This window comes from Sciurus carolinensis, chromosome 2 (assembly GCF_902686445.1).
Source record: "Sciurus carolinensis chromosome 2, mSciCar1.2, whole genome shotgun sequence".
In the NCBI taxonomy this organism is placed as follows: domain Eukaryota; kingdom Metazoa; phylum Chordata; class Mammalia; order Rodentia; family Sciuridae; genus Sciurus; species Sciurus carolinensis.
Genome location: NC_062214.1, coordinates 97,446,701 through 97,461,032, shown reverse-complemented (window position 1 = coordinate 97,461,032; position 14,332 = coordinate 97,446,701). Strand labels below are relative to the sequence as shown.

At 31.9% G+C, this 14,332-nt stretch overlaps 1 protein-coding gene across 1 annotated transcript in view; it reads right to left on the bottom strand.

The window, feature by feature from the left end:
* The window catches only part of Znf280d (zinc finger protein 280D), a 95,264-nt gene that overhangs the window by 57,075 nt on the left and 23,857 nt on the right, over nucleotides 1-14,332 (bottom strand). Inside the window, 4 exon segments of the mRNA XM_047539055.1 lie at nucleotides 1,143-1,260; nucleotides 9,082-9,221; nucleotides 9,318-9,383; nucleotides 12,298-12,444. Coding sequence (XP_047395011.1) covers nucleotides 1,143-1,260; nucleotides 9,082-9,221; nucleotides 9,318-9,383; nucleotides 12,298-12,444 — 471 coding nt within the window.

Genomic DNA, 14,332 nt, shown 5'->3' with positions numbered 1-14,332 from the left:
ATCAAATGAAGTATTACTGAAAAGAAAAACAGTGAGCAGGACACAGTGGTGTACACGTAAAATCCCAATGACTCATGTGGCTGAGATAGGAGGATAGGAGGTTTGAGGGCAACTCAGCAAAACCAGTCTCAAATAAAAAAGTAAAAATATTTTCTAAAAAGTTCTGGGAATGTATCTCAGTGGTAAAATGCCTGCCTAGTATGTGTAAGGCCCTAGATTCAAATCCTCTATACCACACACAGAAAAAGGAAAAACAGTTTAACCATTATTACTACAGAAAAAAACTGGATAAAAGTTGAGTTTGGTAGATTCTCCACACAGATCTCTTTAGTAAACAATCTAAAAATTCCAAAAAATCATATACATCTCTACTTAGTCAAATATCTGAAATACATATAAATTGCTAGTATATAAAGATTAACTACTTGGATTACAGAGAATTTTCGATAAGACAAAATTCATATTATACAAATATATTTTAGATTAACGAAAAACTTTGTTATACTGCCGAACTTTAAATCTTCTTCAATAGGTAAATTTCATTACTTCTTCAAATAGCATTTACTGAGTACTTACTATGTACAAATCACTTTTTTAAAAAATTTTTTGGATGTTGATAGACCTTTATTTTATTCAATTAGTTACATGTGATGTTGAAAATCAAACCGAATGTGGCAAGTGTTCTACCACTGAGCCACAACCCTAGCCCAAATCATTATTTCTTTAATGTTGTCACTTTACACTAACACTTTAAAATCATGTTTTACTATCACATTGAAACTATTTATTGGATTAGAAAGACACTAACCTAATTAACAAACTAATAATAACAAATGCATCATCAGTGGTCATAGAAACTAGTTTTTAAAATAGAATGGTTAGGGCATAGAGGACTTCTCTAACTCACAGAAATTATTTTAAGGTTTTAAGTTTGGCTCCAAGTGAGAAGGAGTTCAAAGAAGGTTAGCCAAGATTTTATATAAAATCACCCAAAAAGGCATTCAAAACTATTAGCACCACCCCATATTACAATATATAAAAGACTTCACAAGAGGGTATGAACTTCAAAAAAGAAAATCAATTCCATAAATAAATTCATCTAGTTTCTTTTATATCTTTTTGGAAAACGTGGTAACACCAACCTGTTATAGAAAGTGTTGGTCCCCCTTGGTAATGTGATAATCCTGTCTCCTGGGTCAAGTCAAACAGTAACTCTGAAGAATTATTAGATACAACTCGTGGTGAGCTCATTATGTAACCCTGTTAAAATATTTCAAAGAAAATAATAAAAATTACATTTACTCAGTATATAGTTATTTTGTTTCATAAACTTTATAAATGCAAATTAGTTATATGCCAATATTCTGAGGACAACCTTTGATGCCTGAATTACTAATAAGTTAAAAAACACAAAGGTGATTTCTAATTTGCCAAAATTATCATTTACTAAAACTTTGACAGCAAGTTAATAGAGCTGGTTTATTCCTGACTAGCCAATTAATTTGGGGGACAAATTCTAGTCCAACATTTTCAAGATAAAAGAAAAGCAAATCCATTTTACATTAATAAGACTGACAAACTCTTAGAGGAATTCTAACAATGCAGTATCACCATCAAAAAGCAAATAATAATTAACAAATAATAATTAGTAAAATCCTTGGGCTAAACAAGAAGATAGGTACAAAACATATTGACATGATTATAAAAAATCCTGCATTCAAAATATCAAGGCAAATGAACCGGGAATCAACCTGTGGTGTTGTGCAGAAACTTTAAGGATGAATGTATCACACAATATGAATTTTGGAACCATCTTTCTTGGAGAATGTTATGGGTAAGAAAGAAAGAATTGTTCCTTTACTCTTCCAATCATCCCACAGAAAGCAGTGGTAGGCCAATCTACCATTATATAAGGCAAATACAAAAGAAACCTGGCCAGTAGGCTGAAGAAATAAGAATGCCAGGAAGACAGGGTTTAGAACAGTAGCTGTTTACAGAAGGGATCTGGGTCAGCAGCCCTGCTCCTGGAGACTCAAAGGAATTTTCAGCCCTTCTATCAGGAGAAAGGGTGGTTCAAACTAGCAGGAAGATCTCAAGAAAACAGGAGTAAAAAGTATGAGATGAACTATACTGTGGTCAAATACACAGTAGTATACATTTGTATGAAAACATACACATATATTTAGCATAAATAATTATGAAAAGTGTGGTCAATAAATTTGGAGATATAATATTCAAATAGCATTTTATATTAAGTATATGGACACATACACAAAACACACACAACATTATGCTCCAATGCCATTTTCATTAAAGACAATCATTGTGGAGAGTAAGTTCTCTGAATGCCTTCTGGATCACTCTACATTTTATAATATATAGCAAGCAAGTTTTAAGATGCTTAAAAATCAAACTGGAAAAATGTTACTTTTAGGGAAAAAATAAAATGGGCTAAGGACATAAACTGAGATAATTCAAACCAAAATGCAAATGGCCAATCTATCCAAAATAACCTTTTCTTCCAACATACTAGTCAAAGAAATGCAAATAAAATGACAATGCTCACTGAATTGGCATCAATACCACAAAATATATAACTAACAGCTACTCTTAAGCGTGTCAAGATCAAAAAAGAATTAATAACTGTAGAAAACATAAGACTAGGAAGAAACTGCAAAGTGAGATTATGAATGGGTTCCTGGGAAAGGGAACGTTAATGGAAAAACTGGTGAAATTTTAGTAAGGTGTGCAGTTTAATTCATATTAATTACCTAGTTGTAATAAGAAGTTAACATTAGGGGAAAATGGGTAAGAGAATTGTAGAAACTGTTTTAGTTATTTTTTTCTGTAAGACTAATAATAGTTTGAATAAAGTTAAAATTTTTAAATGACAAAAAATTCACTACTGACAAAATAGAGGTTATATTTTGGTATAATTTGCATAAAAATGTTAACAGTAGCTACCAAAGCTTTTAAAAGGTTCACTTGATTCAATTATTCTACATTCAAGAATTCATGGTAAGGAAATGAAAGTGTGATGGAAAATTATTTATAATAGTAGAAACATTAAAACCTATATGTCCAACAACAGAGAAATGGTAAAATAAATTAATGGATAATCATCCAACTATTCATGTCAAGTTGTTGAGAAATAACCAATGACATGTTCCAAGTAGAATGTTCAGTAAAAAGAGAAATATGTACTGACATATGCAACATGGTCCTGATTGATGTACTCCTCTCTCTTTAAACTTTCCTCACAAAATACATATTTTATAACAGAATCAGAATTGTTTTGCTTTATACTTATAAATTAAGGGCTGACCAAGTTTTAAGAATTTTGCTTTGTTACTAACTTTCCAATTGACACAAGTTGTTAAGAAATTATAGAAACAAGTTACTGGTATAATGCAAATCATGTCTAGAACTCAGGGCCTAAAAAAAGGCAGATCTGGACATTTAAGTCTTAACATGTAGTATTAAAAAACATAATGCTATACTGTAACTATAACTAAACACAATTTTACTTCAATGTAAATATTTTCTCCAAATATTTGTACTTTAAAAATTGAAAATTTCATTTTCTTAAAAAGTTCTTTAACAGAAGTATAATAAGGTTAATGCTGTCAAACACTTTCCTAGAAGAAAACTGATTACCACAATTTCAGAAAGCAGGCAATCCACTACTCAACAAATAACTAATTAAAATAATTCTCCAATTGAGAATTTTTAATGTATTATAAAAATAGTCCAGAAAGATGTTATATACAATAATAAAAGTAGAACAGGTAATTTCCTGGGATTCAGAAGATTTGCATTTTTATTTAACTATGTAACCTTGGGCAAGTCACTTCTGAACTTCAAGTTATTCACCTTTCAAATAAATAATGGTCACAATTATGTTTTATATGTAATTGTTCTTCATAGTAAATATATCAAGTAGTCATCACAACAGTACTAATAAAGCCCTGATATTATATCCCAACTTATAAAAAAGAAACTATGGTTAGGTGTGGTTGAGGAAGCTTCCCAATACAGTACCATTTGTTCTGAAATGGAACTGAAATTAGAATCCAGGTCTGACCCTTAAGCTATATCACAATAACTTTACAAGTAATAATATACTCCATCCCTGCCCACCTGGAAGAGATGATGTGATACAAAGATAGTTCATAGAAAAAGTACACACACACACACACAGAGATGATGTGATACAAAGATAGTTCATAGAAAAAGTACACACACACACACACACACACACACACACGACATAAAATGGGAAACTATAAATCATAATTTATTAAAACCAAGGGCTTCCAAAATACAGGGAGAAAGTTTCTTAAATAGGATTCGCAATTTGTTCTATAATACACCTTTACAGAGATCTCTAGGAGTTCTTAAAAATCTGTCATTTCCAGGACCCACCCAGACCAACTAGCAAAACGGCTGTTTTTCTGAAAGAATTCCAGAATAGGAAACCATCAATTGAAATACTTTGATTTTAAAAATAGGCCTACAAAAATAAAACATTCTGAGTCAAAAAAGGTTCCAGTTTTTAACTTTTGTAACATCAAAGATACCACCCTGGTTTTGTTATCCCCCGACCCAGTCCAAAGTTGGAAAGATTTTTATTTATAAACTTCATTAAATAAACAAGTTTTCATTTTCTCTTTTTCCCCCTAAATGCCAAATGGCTTATGACAAGCATGAAAACACCATTAAGTTAATTTGATTCTAACTAACAGCAAATAATTTTTACAATCTGAGTAGCTTTCCACCTCACTTTAGGAACACCTATTAAATTTTTAAAAACATAAATAATAGCCTGTGGAAACTGAGAGGATCCAAGATAGAGACTCAGAGTTCTACCTTATTGTTCTAATTGCTTAAGGAACATTTTACAGAAAATTTACTATGTCTCTAAGGCAATGGTACCCTAATTCTTTGGCTTTTTACACATTTTTAAATCCCTGAATTGAAAAAGATGTTTTGTTCATGTTGGTTAAATCTGCTGATATTTACCATATTAGAAATTAAAACACAGAATGTTTTAAAATACTTTATTATTTCACTTTTAAGTAACAATAAACCCGTAACAGATTAATGTAAATAACTTTTATGAAAAATGACTTGAAAACACACAAAAAATAGTGAAAACTGGTATTTTTCACATTTATAAATTAATGTCACGCTTAATCAAAAACCACTATAACCTCTTAACTGCTTCTGCTTTCAATTTGTCAGGATAGGTTATTCTGGTTGAAGATATCAGGAAAATATGGCTTCATGGCAATAAACAGTTGAAAAGGGGAGTATTTTAGTAGTATTTTAAGGTAACTATATACTACTTTGATACTCTACCCAAACCCAACAGTTGATACTTTGTGAAAGGCAAATTACATTGTGAAATCTGAAATCATATTGCTAAACTTTTGGTACTCTATTTCATTAAAATCATTGGTCTACCTTACACTAAATGAATCCCCTTACAATGAATCTTCTACTCACAATTTTGTAACATAGACATTATTTGAAAAATGTTGATTTCACTGAATTATGCAGATCATCTACATATTGACATAGTTCATTACACAATTTCAAAAAATTGTATCTACTAAATACCATCACCCATCAAAAAAACTTAAAATACTGGAAAGCCATCAAGAACAGAGTAGCAGATGTTAAGTTTTCAAAAATTCTAATTTTTGCTTGGAAGCTCAAATTTTACCACACTCAAGAAATACTACTATCAGTCATTTTCCTTGAGGTGGCAGGTGCACTCTGTTCAATTTTGAGGAAGTGATTGCCAAACATCCAAAATCAAATAAATGTGTGTGGCAGATAAATACTAAAGTGGCCTCCACAATTCCCACCTCTTATTAATCACACCCTGTGTGATTCCCTTCCTTTGATTGAGTAGGACCTCTGACTTGCTTCTAACCAATAGAATACAGCAAAAGTGACAGGATACACATGATTTTGTGTACATGATTATGTTACCTCAAACTCTAATGACATTTTGCTAAGGACTCTTGCTACCTTTGAGAAAGCAAGCATCAGCCTGGGAAGATCCATCTGGCAAGGAGTGAACCAAAAACCAGTCAGCTACTGTAAGTTTGAACACTGTAAGGAACTGAATGCTACCAACAACCATGTGAACTTGGAAGTAGATACTGCCCCAGTAGAGTTTCAGATGAGACTACAACTTCAGGAACCACATCCTGAAAGCAGCCTAGTGAGACCCTAAAGCAGAAGAGACAGCTAACCCACGATCTAATCCATAGCAACTATGTAAGATTGTGAGATAATGTATGTGTTGTTTTAAGTCACACACGTGATAATGTTGACACAAAAAAATAAATAAATAATACACCACAGTTTGTCAGACATTTTTTCAAGTAAAAATGGTGTTCTAATTTTTTTTATAATTAAACTCAGGATTTTATTTCTAAATAGTTGCCAAAAATAAAAACCAAAGAGCACAATAAGGAAGTCATGTTATATAATGTACACAAATGCAAATGCATTTTTCAAATTAAATCCATTACTATGTTTCTTATAAAGAATTATTTATTAGTTCTTAGTGATTATCTGACAAATGTAGTCATGGACACATAGGGAAACAAAAGATCAGATGGGGAGAATTTTTGAAGTGTGAAAGATATAATACTTAGTTGTGCTATTAATAGAGGACTGCAAACTTGTGTAAAGGACCTATAGTTTCCTCTACCAAGGTTATCCTTTACCAGTAAAATCATCAATAGCTGCTTGAGGATAGGTTAGGAAGCACTCAAACTTGATAACACAAGTTATAGGAAAAATTGGGGCCTAGGTTTCTGTATCTATACACAGAATGGGTCTGATTATCTATGCATGGTGTAATGATTCCCTTTCCGATATAATGATTCCCTTACCTACATATAAAATAATCTATCTCCAAATCACTTGAAATAGAGGACTTGGGTAAAGATATGGTAAGGAACCAGCAAGATCAATAGATATGTGGGAGGACAATACCATCTATTATGCATAAAACTGGATACACAGGGAATACAGTGAAATGTCAAAGAAACTTCCTGGTATACAGGGAAGACAACAACCCCCCATCCCCCCAAAAAAAGCATTACTCTATCAATGTGCTTTCCAGTAATACCATATGCCTGGCAGTCATTAAATTACAAGGTAGGGGTTTCATATGCCATGCCATAAACAAGCAAAGAAAATTTAGACTAAAAAGAATGTAAGACAGTAAGAAAAAGGTAACTCCTTAAATTCTGGGCTTAAGGAATGAGAATTTCCTAATGACACAAGTAAAACAAACTCAGATTTTCAAAATTTCATACCCCAATTCCATTTATAGTCTAGGTAAACCATGACCAATACTGAAAGGTAATCAAAACGAGGCAGAAAAATAATTGTTAGTTTCAAAACGCCAAAGGTCATGACCTGGAAATTCACCGGGATCCCTACCCCCTACACCATCTGGTGCCATCTATTGACTGCATGAAATCTTCAATGAAGTGCCCTAAAAAGGACTTAGGCTTAAGTCCTAGGCTTAGAAAAGAGCTAACTCTTGTGTGAGAATCTATAGGCTTTTAATAAAAGAGTTGTATATAATTTGGGATTAGTACTATCTAAGGAAAAAGCATTTCAGTATGATGGATTAAGCAAATGTCATACACATGCTCTGCAGTCTCGGCCTTATGGGAGAAAACCAGAGGTTCATAACAGTCACCTTTTTCAGGTTTAATGAGACAAGAAAAAAAAAAAAACCTATATGCCCTACTTAGGGGTCACTTCCATTATAAAACTATCATTAGGTATTTAGTTCAAGAGTAAATTTGGGAAATCTCTATTTAGATATGGTGTTCTATTCCTAAAAAGTAGACAGTTTACCTCACAATTCAATCACAAAAGCATCATCATACTTCAGACACAGAAGTACTTTATGTATACTATTTCATCACACAAAATATTTTAAGAGACACATATTCATGGGTAGAGTTAACAAAATTAATAACATTAATTAATGATTCACACTCCAACTGATGTTTAATACACCTTAATAGTTTCAACAAGGAATTGAGTACAAATGGAATATTTTTTACTGTGAATACATGGTAGTGACTAATATGAAAACGACTGGTACAGTCTGGTGACACTGCTTTGATTCCCACTAAGGCACCAGTAGCTTACTCACCACTGCTTCCACATCATCAATGCAAATGTCAACATAGTGGCAACACCAATTAGTGTCTTCGACTATGATAACAACATCATTGACATCCAAACCCAGAAAGAATTTTAGGGAACCCCAGGGGACTTCACAGACCATCCAATGAAAATTGTTGGAACTAATGCAAGGCTTCCAATTTTTAGAAAGCATACATTCATACACAATGTATAATTACATGTGCTTATGTGCATATAAAGAATGGTTTAGCCTAGATTGAAATCCCACATCCTCGCCAGCTGTGTGATCTTGAGAATCATTTAAACTCTATAAGCCTAAGTTTCCTCAACTATAAAATGGGGATAATAACATCACATATTTCCTAGGAAAGGTTAAGCATTAAATTAGATTAGTTTATGCATAGAACTTAGCACAAATCCTTATGCATATTAATAGCTCAATATTAACTATTACCATTACTTATTACTTTTTATTAAGGTTTTTAAACTAAACTATGAAAGTATGTTTTTAGAATAAAAAGCTATGATGGTCTCTCAATAATTTTCCCAATTAAGAACACCTGGCCCAGTTTGTGATCTTAAATATTTTGCCATTATGCAATATTCATTACTAATAATATTATAAATCATATTTTGGCAGCATAGTTTTCAATATTGTACCTATTCAACTTACGCATATTACCTGATAATAGGTTGGATACTTAGTGCCTGCAATTATTACTTTGGGTACTAATTAAGCTATTATAAAGATAGTGACATTTTCTGATGATTATGCTTCTACTGGATAACTACCTGTGACAGTCTGGAATTTTAACTGAGTACTGTTGATATTGATAAATAATATCAAATGTATCCCTGAGCTGACTGTGTAGTTTCAAAAACACTTACAGGTTTAGAAAAAGGCTGAACAATAACAGAGCTATCTGAAGATCTAGATTCAGGATGAAAATTTACTGGTGAGGCAGCCACTGGATTTGATGTTGGGTTCGTATAGTGTTGACTTGTAGGCTTGAATGCAGCAGTAATACCTGTATTTTAAAATTACACAATATATTGAATATGTTTTCTATTAATTTTGTCAAAATACTTTATTTTAAAATTAAAATAGTACAATAATACAGTACCTCGACTGAGTGCGCCATTCTTTATTCCCCTTGAATATGAGCTGGGGTTAACTCTGTTCAAAATATCTATAAAAAATTATATTTATTTTAAAATATGTAATAAGAAAATAGAAATCACAAATTGAAAAACAGGTTCCTAGAAAGAATATATAAATTGTCACTAATTTAAGAACACAGTTAATTTTAAACACATCTTTATCTGCCAAGGAAACAAAAGGAACAACACTATTAGCCTTAACTGTTTTAAAGAGTAAGCACAACCTTTCTCATTAAAACTCAAGAGCCAAAATCCAGAAGTAAAAGAATGACATATCTGATTATATACAAGTCAAAACATTCTGCAAGACAAAGAAATAGTGCACACATTCAAGCCCAGTACCAAGAGACAAAAAAAAGGTCACACATTTGAAGTGTTCCAAAAACATATTTATATATAACCTAAAATTGAAGTATATATCTCTTTCTTAGAATGGTGACAAGGTTGTACATAAACTTGGGTTCCTATGACTCAAAATCAAACCCTTACTCAACCTCCATACTCCACTCACACCTGTAAAAGCCTTGAAGTTTCACATGGAGAATCTCAATGGATTATCTATCATTACTTTCGAGTTCTGAAAGAGAAACCATCAAATTATAAACTAAATTGAACCTAAAGATTACCACAGAATCTTATTAAGTCACGAGGTTTCAAATTGACCATTATATCAGAAGTTAGATTAAGTCTGACATGATTTTGAAAATCAGTTTAAAGATTTTACCCTTGCACTTGTGAAATCTGTAACTTCTAGCTTACTTAGTAATTAAACTGCAATTTGGATAACTGAGAATATGCCTAAAATTGCTGGTTAAAAAACACTTAAGAAGTACCAAAAAAGAAAAATTTTTAAATTAAAAACCCACTTCATTAAAATTTCCTTTTGGGGCTGGGGAGATAGCTCAGTTGGTAGAGTGCTTGCCTTGTAAGCACAAGGCCCTGAGTTCAATCCCCAGCACCCAAAAAAAAAAAATTTCCTTTTTCTTTTTTTGTTCATAGTAAGGAACTAGAAGTCAGTAAATAATTCTATAAAATAAAGATTCACATAAAAGTACAGTTGTTTTCTGATAGTGTTAATGTAGTACTCTATAATTATTACAGAAGTCTTACTAAACAAAAATCTGCTCAAACAACTTACCAGTTTTCACTCAGAAATTCAAGATTAGATATTTACTCAAACCATCAAAAAATTATTGCTATAGTATTTTTGTAATTTACTAGTATTTACTGTAATTTACAAAACACAAGTTTTTACTTTCCTTTTTGTCAGTTTCGTATTACATTTAACCCACTTCTGTGTTAAAATATTTCTGGTTTCCACAAAAAAACAATAAAAATCATTTCAATTCTTCAGCTTAAATAGTTGAAAAGAAATTCTACTGTGGTCAATCCCTTTCTAATAGAATTATCCTAAAACTAATACACATTGTTCTAGCTGAATACTGTTAATAGTCATTTATAATCAGCATAAATTCAATCTGAATTAATACAAACCGAATTATTGTATTTTCTTTTATTATTTATTTATTTATTTTGGGTACCTGGAATTGAACCTAGGCAATTTACCACTGAGCTATATCTCCAGCTCTTTTTATTTGTTATTCTGAGACAGAGTTTCACTAAGTTGCTTAGAGACTCTCAAAATTGCCAAGGCAGACCTCAAACTTAAATTCTCCTGCCTCAGTCTCCCAAACTGCTGAGATTACCGGTGTGAGCCATGGTGCACAGCTTAACTTATATTTTCAATGAGAGGTTTTTGAGTGTAACAACTTTGCAATATAATATTCCAGCATATCAATGACAGTAAGAGAACAGAATTTTATGTTCTATCACCAACATGAATGACATCATGCCAAATTCATTTTATAATCTAAATGGCACTCCACCTAGCACTCTGAGAGATGAACAATCTGCCATAGGGAATGACACTGAAAATTCAATGGGTTAAATTATTCTCCCTGTGATAAAAGTGAATAAATATGCCAATCCAAGTTTACAAGCAACAGAAGCAAGAACTAGGATTTCAGAAAATTTTCAAGTAGTCTCAGTCATACTTTTAAGCACTGTCATGGTAAGTTAAGAAAGAAGTAATATGTATATTATATTCTTTGATAAATTCTCCTGGTTTAAAATGAATATATAAATAAAATCAGAAAGGATCTATTTTCTCCTTCTACTTGGAATCTATCCATCCTTTCTCCGGACTTTTGACGTTTCTGAGGGGACATTTTAACAAGTATTAGTATCTTTGCTTTTAACACTATAACAATGTCCAGTCCAATTACTGTACATGAAAGTTAGTAATCCACAGAGACTGTTCTGCCAGAAAGCTAAAACGATTTAAGTGTACTAACTACTACATCATCAAAGTCAGTGGCTATAAGTAAATATAAACACAAACTGCTGAAAGATGGATACGGTCAGAAGCTACAACACATTAGGACTAAAGCCAGATACTCTGGAATCATTCACTACCTAATACAGTTTTAGCCACATGTGGAAGACAATGCAATGAGGCCTGGAGGTGAGAACTTCCATCTGAGACTAATATACACTTACTTAGTATATTCCAAAATTTTAATCTAAGAGTTCCAAATCCTTCCTTTTTTAACTTCTAAATAATAAAAGAGAGAAATAAACAGATAAACAGATCACTCAGATAAGCAGTTTCACTAAAAACTATTATTTCCAATCTCAGAAGACCTCCAATGCCACAACCCAATCTAAGTGTACTTCTCTCTCACACATTTGATATTTAACCTTTGGCCTTCTTCCTCAAATCCCCAGTCACATTCCCATTTTGATTCTCAAGTTCTTACTGGCCTCCCCCAATCTCTCATCCCTAACTCAACAAGAACACTGTGAACTTACAAGACATTCACAAGTTATTCCATTAAAAATAAGATCTTATAAAACTTGGCTTTAGTAAAAGTAAATGCTTACTTGAAATTGCTGGTTTTGAACTCGATATCTCTCCAACAAAGATGGGCTCATCATCATCATCATCCTCAACTTCTTTTACTTTCTTCTGCCATGGTTCCAGTTCTTCCTCTTCACATTCCATAAAGAGTTCTGCCATTTTTGAATTATCTAATTTTCAAAAGGAGAGAAGTAACCTTATTTTCAAAAAGAAAAATAAAAATGTTTTTGTAATACATGATATTGAAGATCTACTTTAACAATTCTAATAGAAATTTCTGAATTGATATTTGTAGTCAGTACACTGTAGCAATAGTAAGAAATTCAGACCTCACTAGGATATAAACTAGTACAATTTAGATAGATTAAGAGGTTGATAGGCAGACAGGCAATGAATAACAGTAGTTATTTACCATGGACAGAAAACTTAGGAAACTCAAATCAAAACAAAATGAGTTTTAGTCGTACACTTAGAATATGTTTATCTCTATAAAAAGTATTATATCTAATAATTATATTTTTAAAAAGATATTAACAATATGTAAACTAAGAGACAACAGGTAGGAAACAAACTAGAATTACTGCCAAATTCAGGAATGCTAGGTACAGAGCAAAGCAGGTATAAGGTGCTAAATTAAAGCATAGTAAAGAGGCAGGCTTATATCAGCTAGGCTAAATTATACTTTCTCACCTGAAGAAATCAATCAAAGCAATATATATAGTAAATACCACTTCTTAGAAATTATGGCCAAGTACACAGAGCTCCTAAGAAGCATTTTAGTGCCTCACACTTAAATCAAGAAGGAAAACCAATAAGCACCAGAATTTTAGGAAAACCTCCTATACACAAAAGAAAAATCTCCAGGGTTCTGGCAATACCTTTTATATATCATTTCTAAAAGGTAATTTTTTTACTATACTAAAGTAACATCATTTCTACTTTTAACTCAAAATTAGGGCAATATTCTACCATGACATTAAAAGATACCAACTGAAACCATGCTCTGGGGATGACATAAAAAACAAATACTTCAGAAAAATTAGATGCTATAAATTTAAGAAAAATTTATAGAAAAGTATGTCACAAACCATTTCCTGATCTAATATTCAAATGTTTAGTTACCTACCTACAAAAGGCCTTCCTATTTTTCCCAAATGTCATCAACATCACAAACTGATCTCTTTCTTTTATAATTGTACTACTTTACTAATTAGATAAGAGTTAAGTTCCTCAAGTCAGATCATTAAAAATATTAAAATCTACAGCACTTCTTCTGCCCAGAATACCCTTCTTCCTTACCTTTATAGTCTACATCATTCCAGTTCATAACATAAAAAGGACACGGACTTGAGATCAAACTGAATGATTCAAATCTTCACTGCCATCTAATTGTGTGACTGAAGAAATTACTTGAAGCTATCTATGATATCTACCTAATGTAAGTTTTATATACATTCAAGAAATTGGAAAACACCATGTAAAAGATCCAATTGCAACCTGATACTCAACAAATTGTCTGTTTGCTCTAATCCCTGGTTCAACTGTAAGTTCCTCAATAAAACATTATATTTTTATTTTCCTTTGAATTCTGAACTACATTTGACAGTCAATATCATTCAATTCAAATGTTAACATGCATGATCTCAAACTACTCACTTTCTTCATGTGTCTTAATTTTACATAGCCACAGCCAAATTTAACTTACTGGGAGTACAGTTACCCCAGAACATTAGAAAAGCAGCAGGCCCAGAGCATATGATAACCTATGGACAAAGTAATGTAAGATAATACCTAATTTTGAAAAATTAGTGAGACCCACTTTGTACTGATAATTAAAGTATTATTTATTTCCAGCTGATATATGTAATGGGTTAAATTGTGTTTTCTCAAAATTCATATGCTAAATTCCTAACCCTCACTACCTCAGTCTATGACTATACTTACAGATAAGGTCTTTAGAAATAATTATGTTAAAATGAGGTCACTAGGGTGGGCAATAAAATCTATATAACTGGTGTCTTTTTAACAGAAGTGAAGATTGGGATGTAGACATATGCA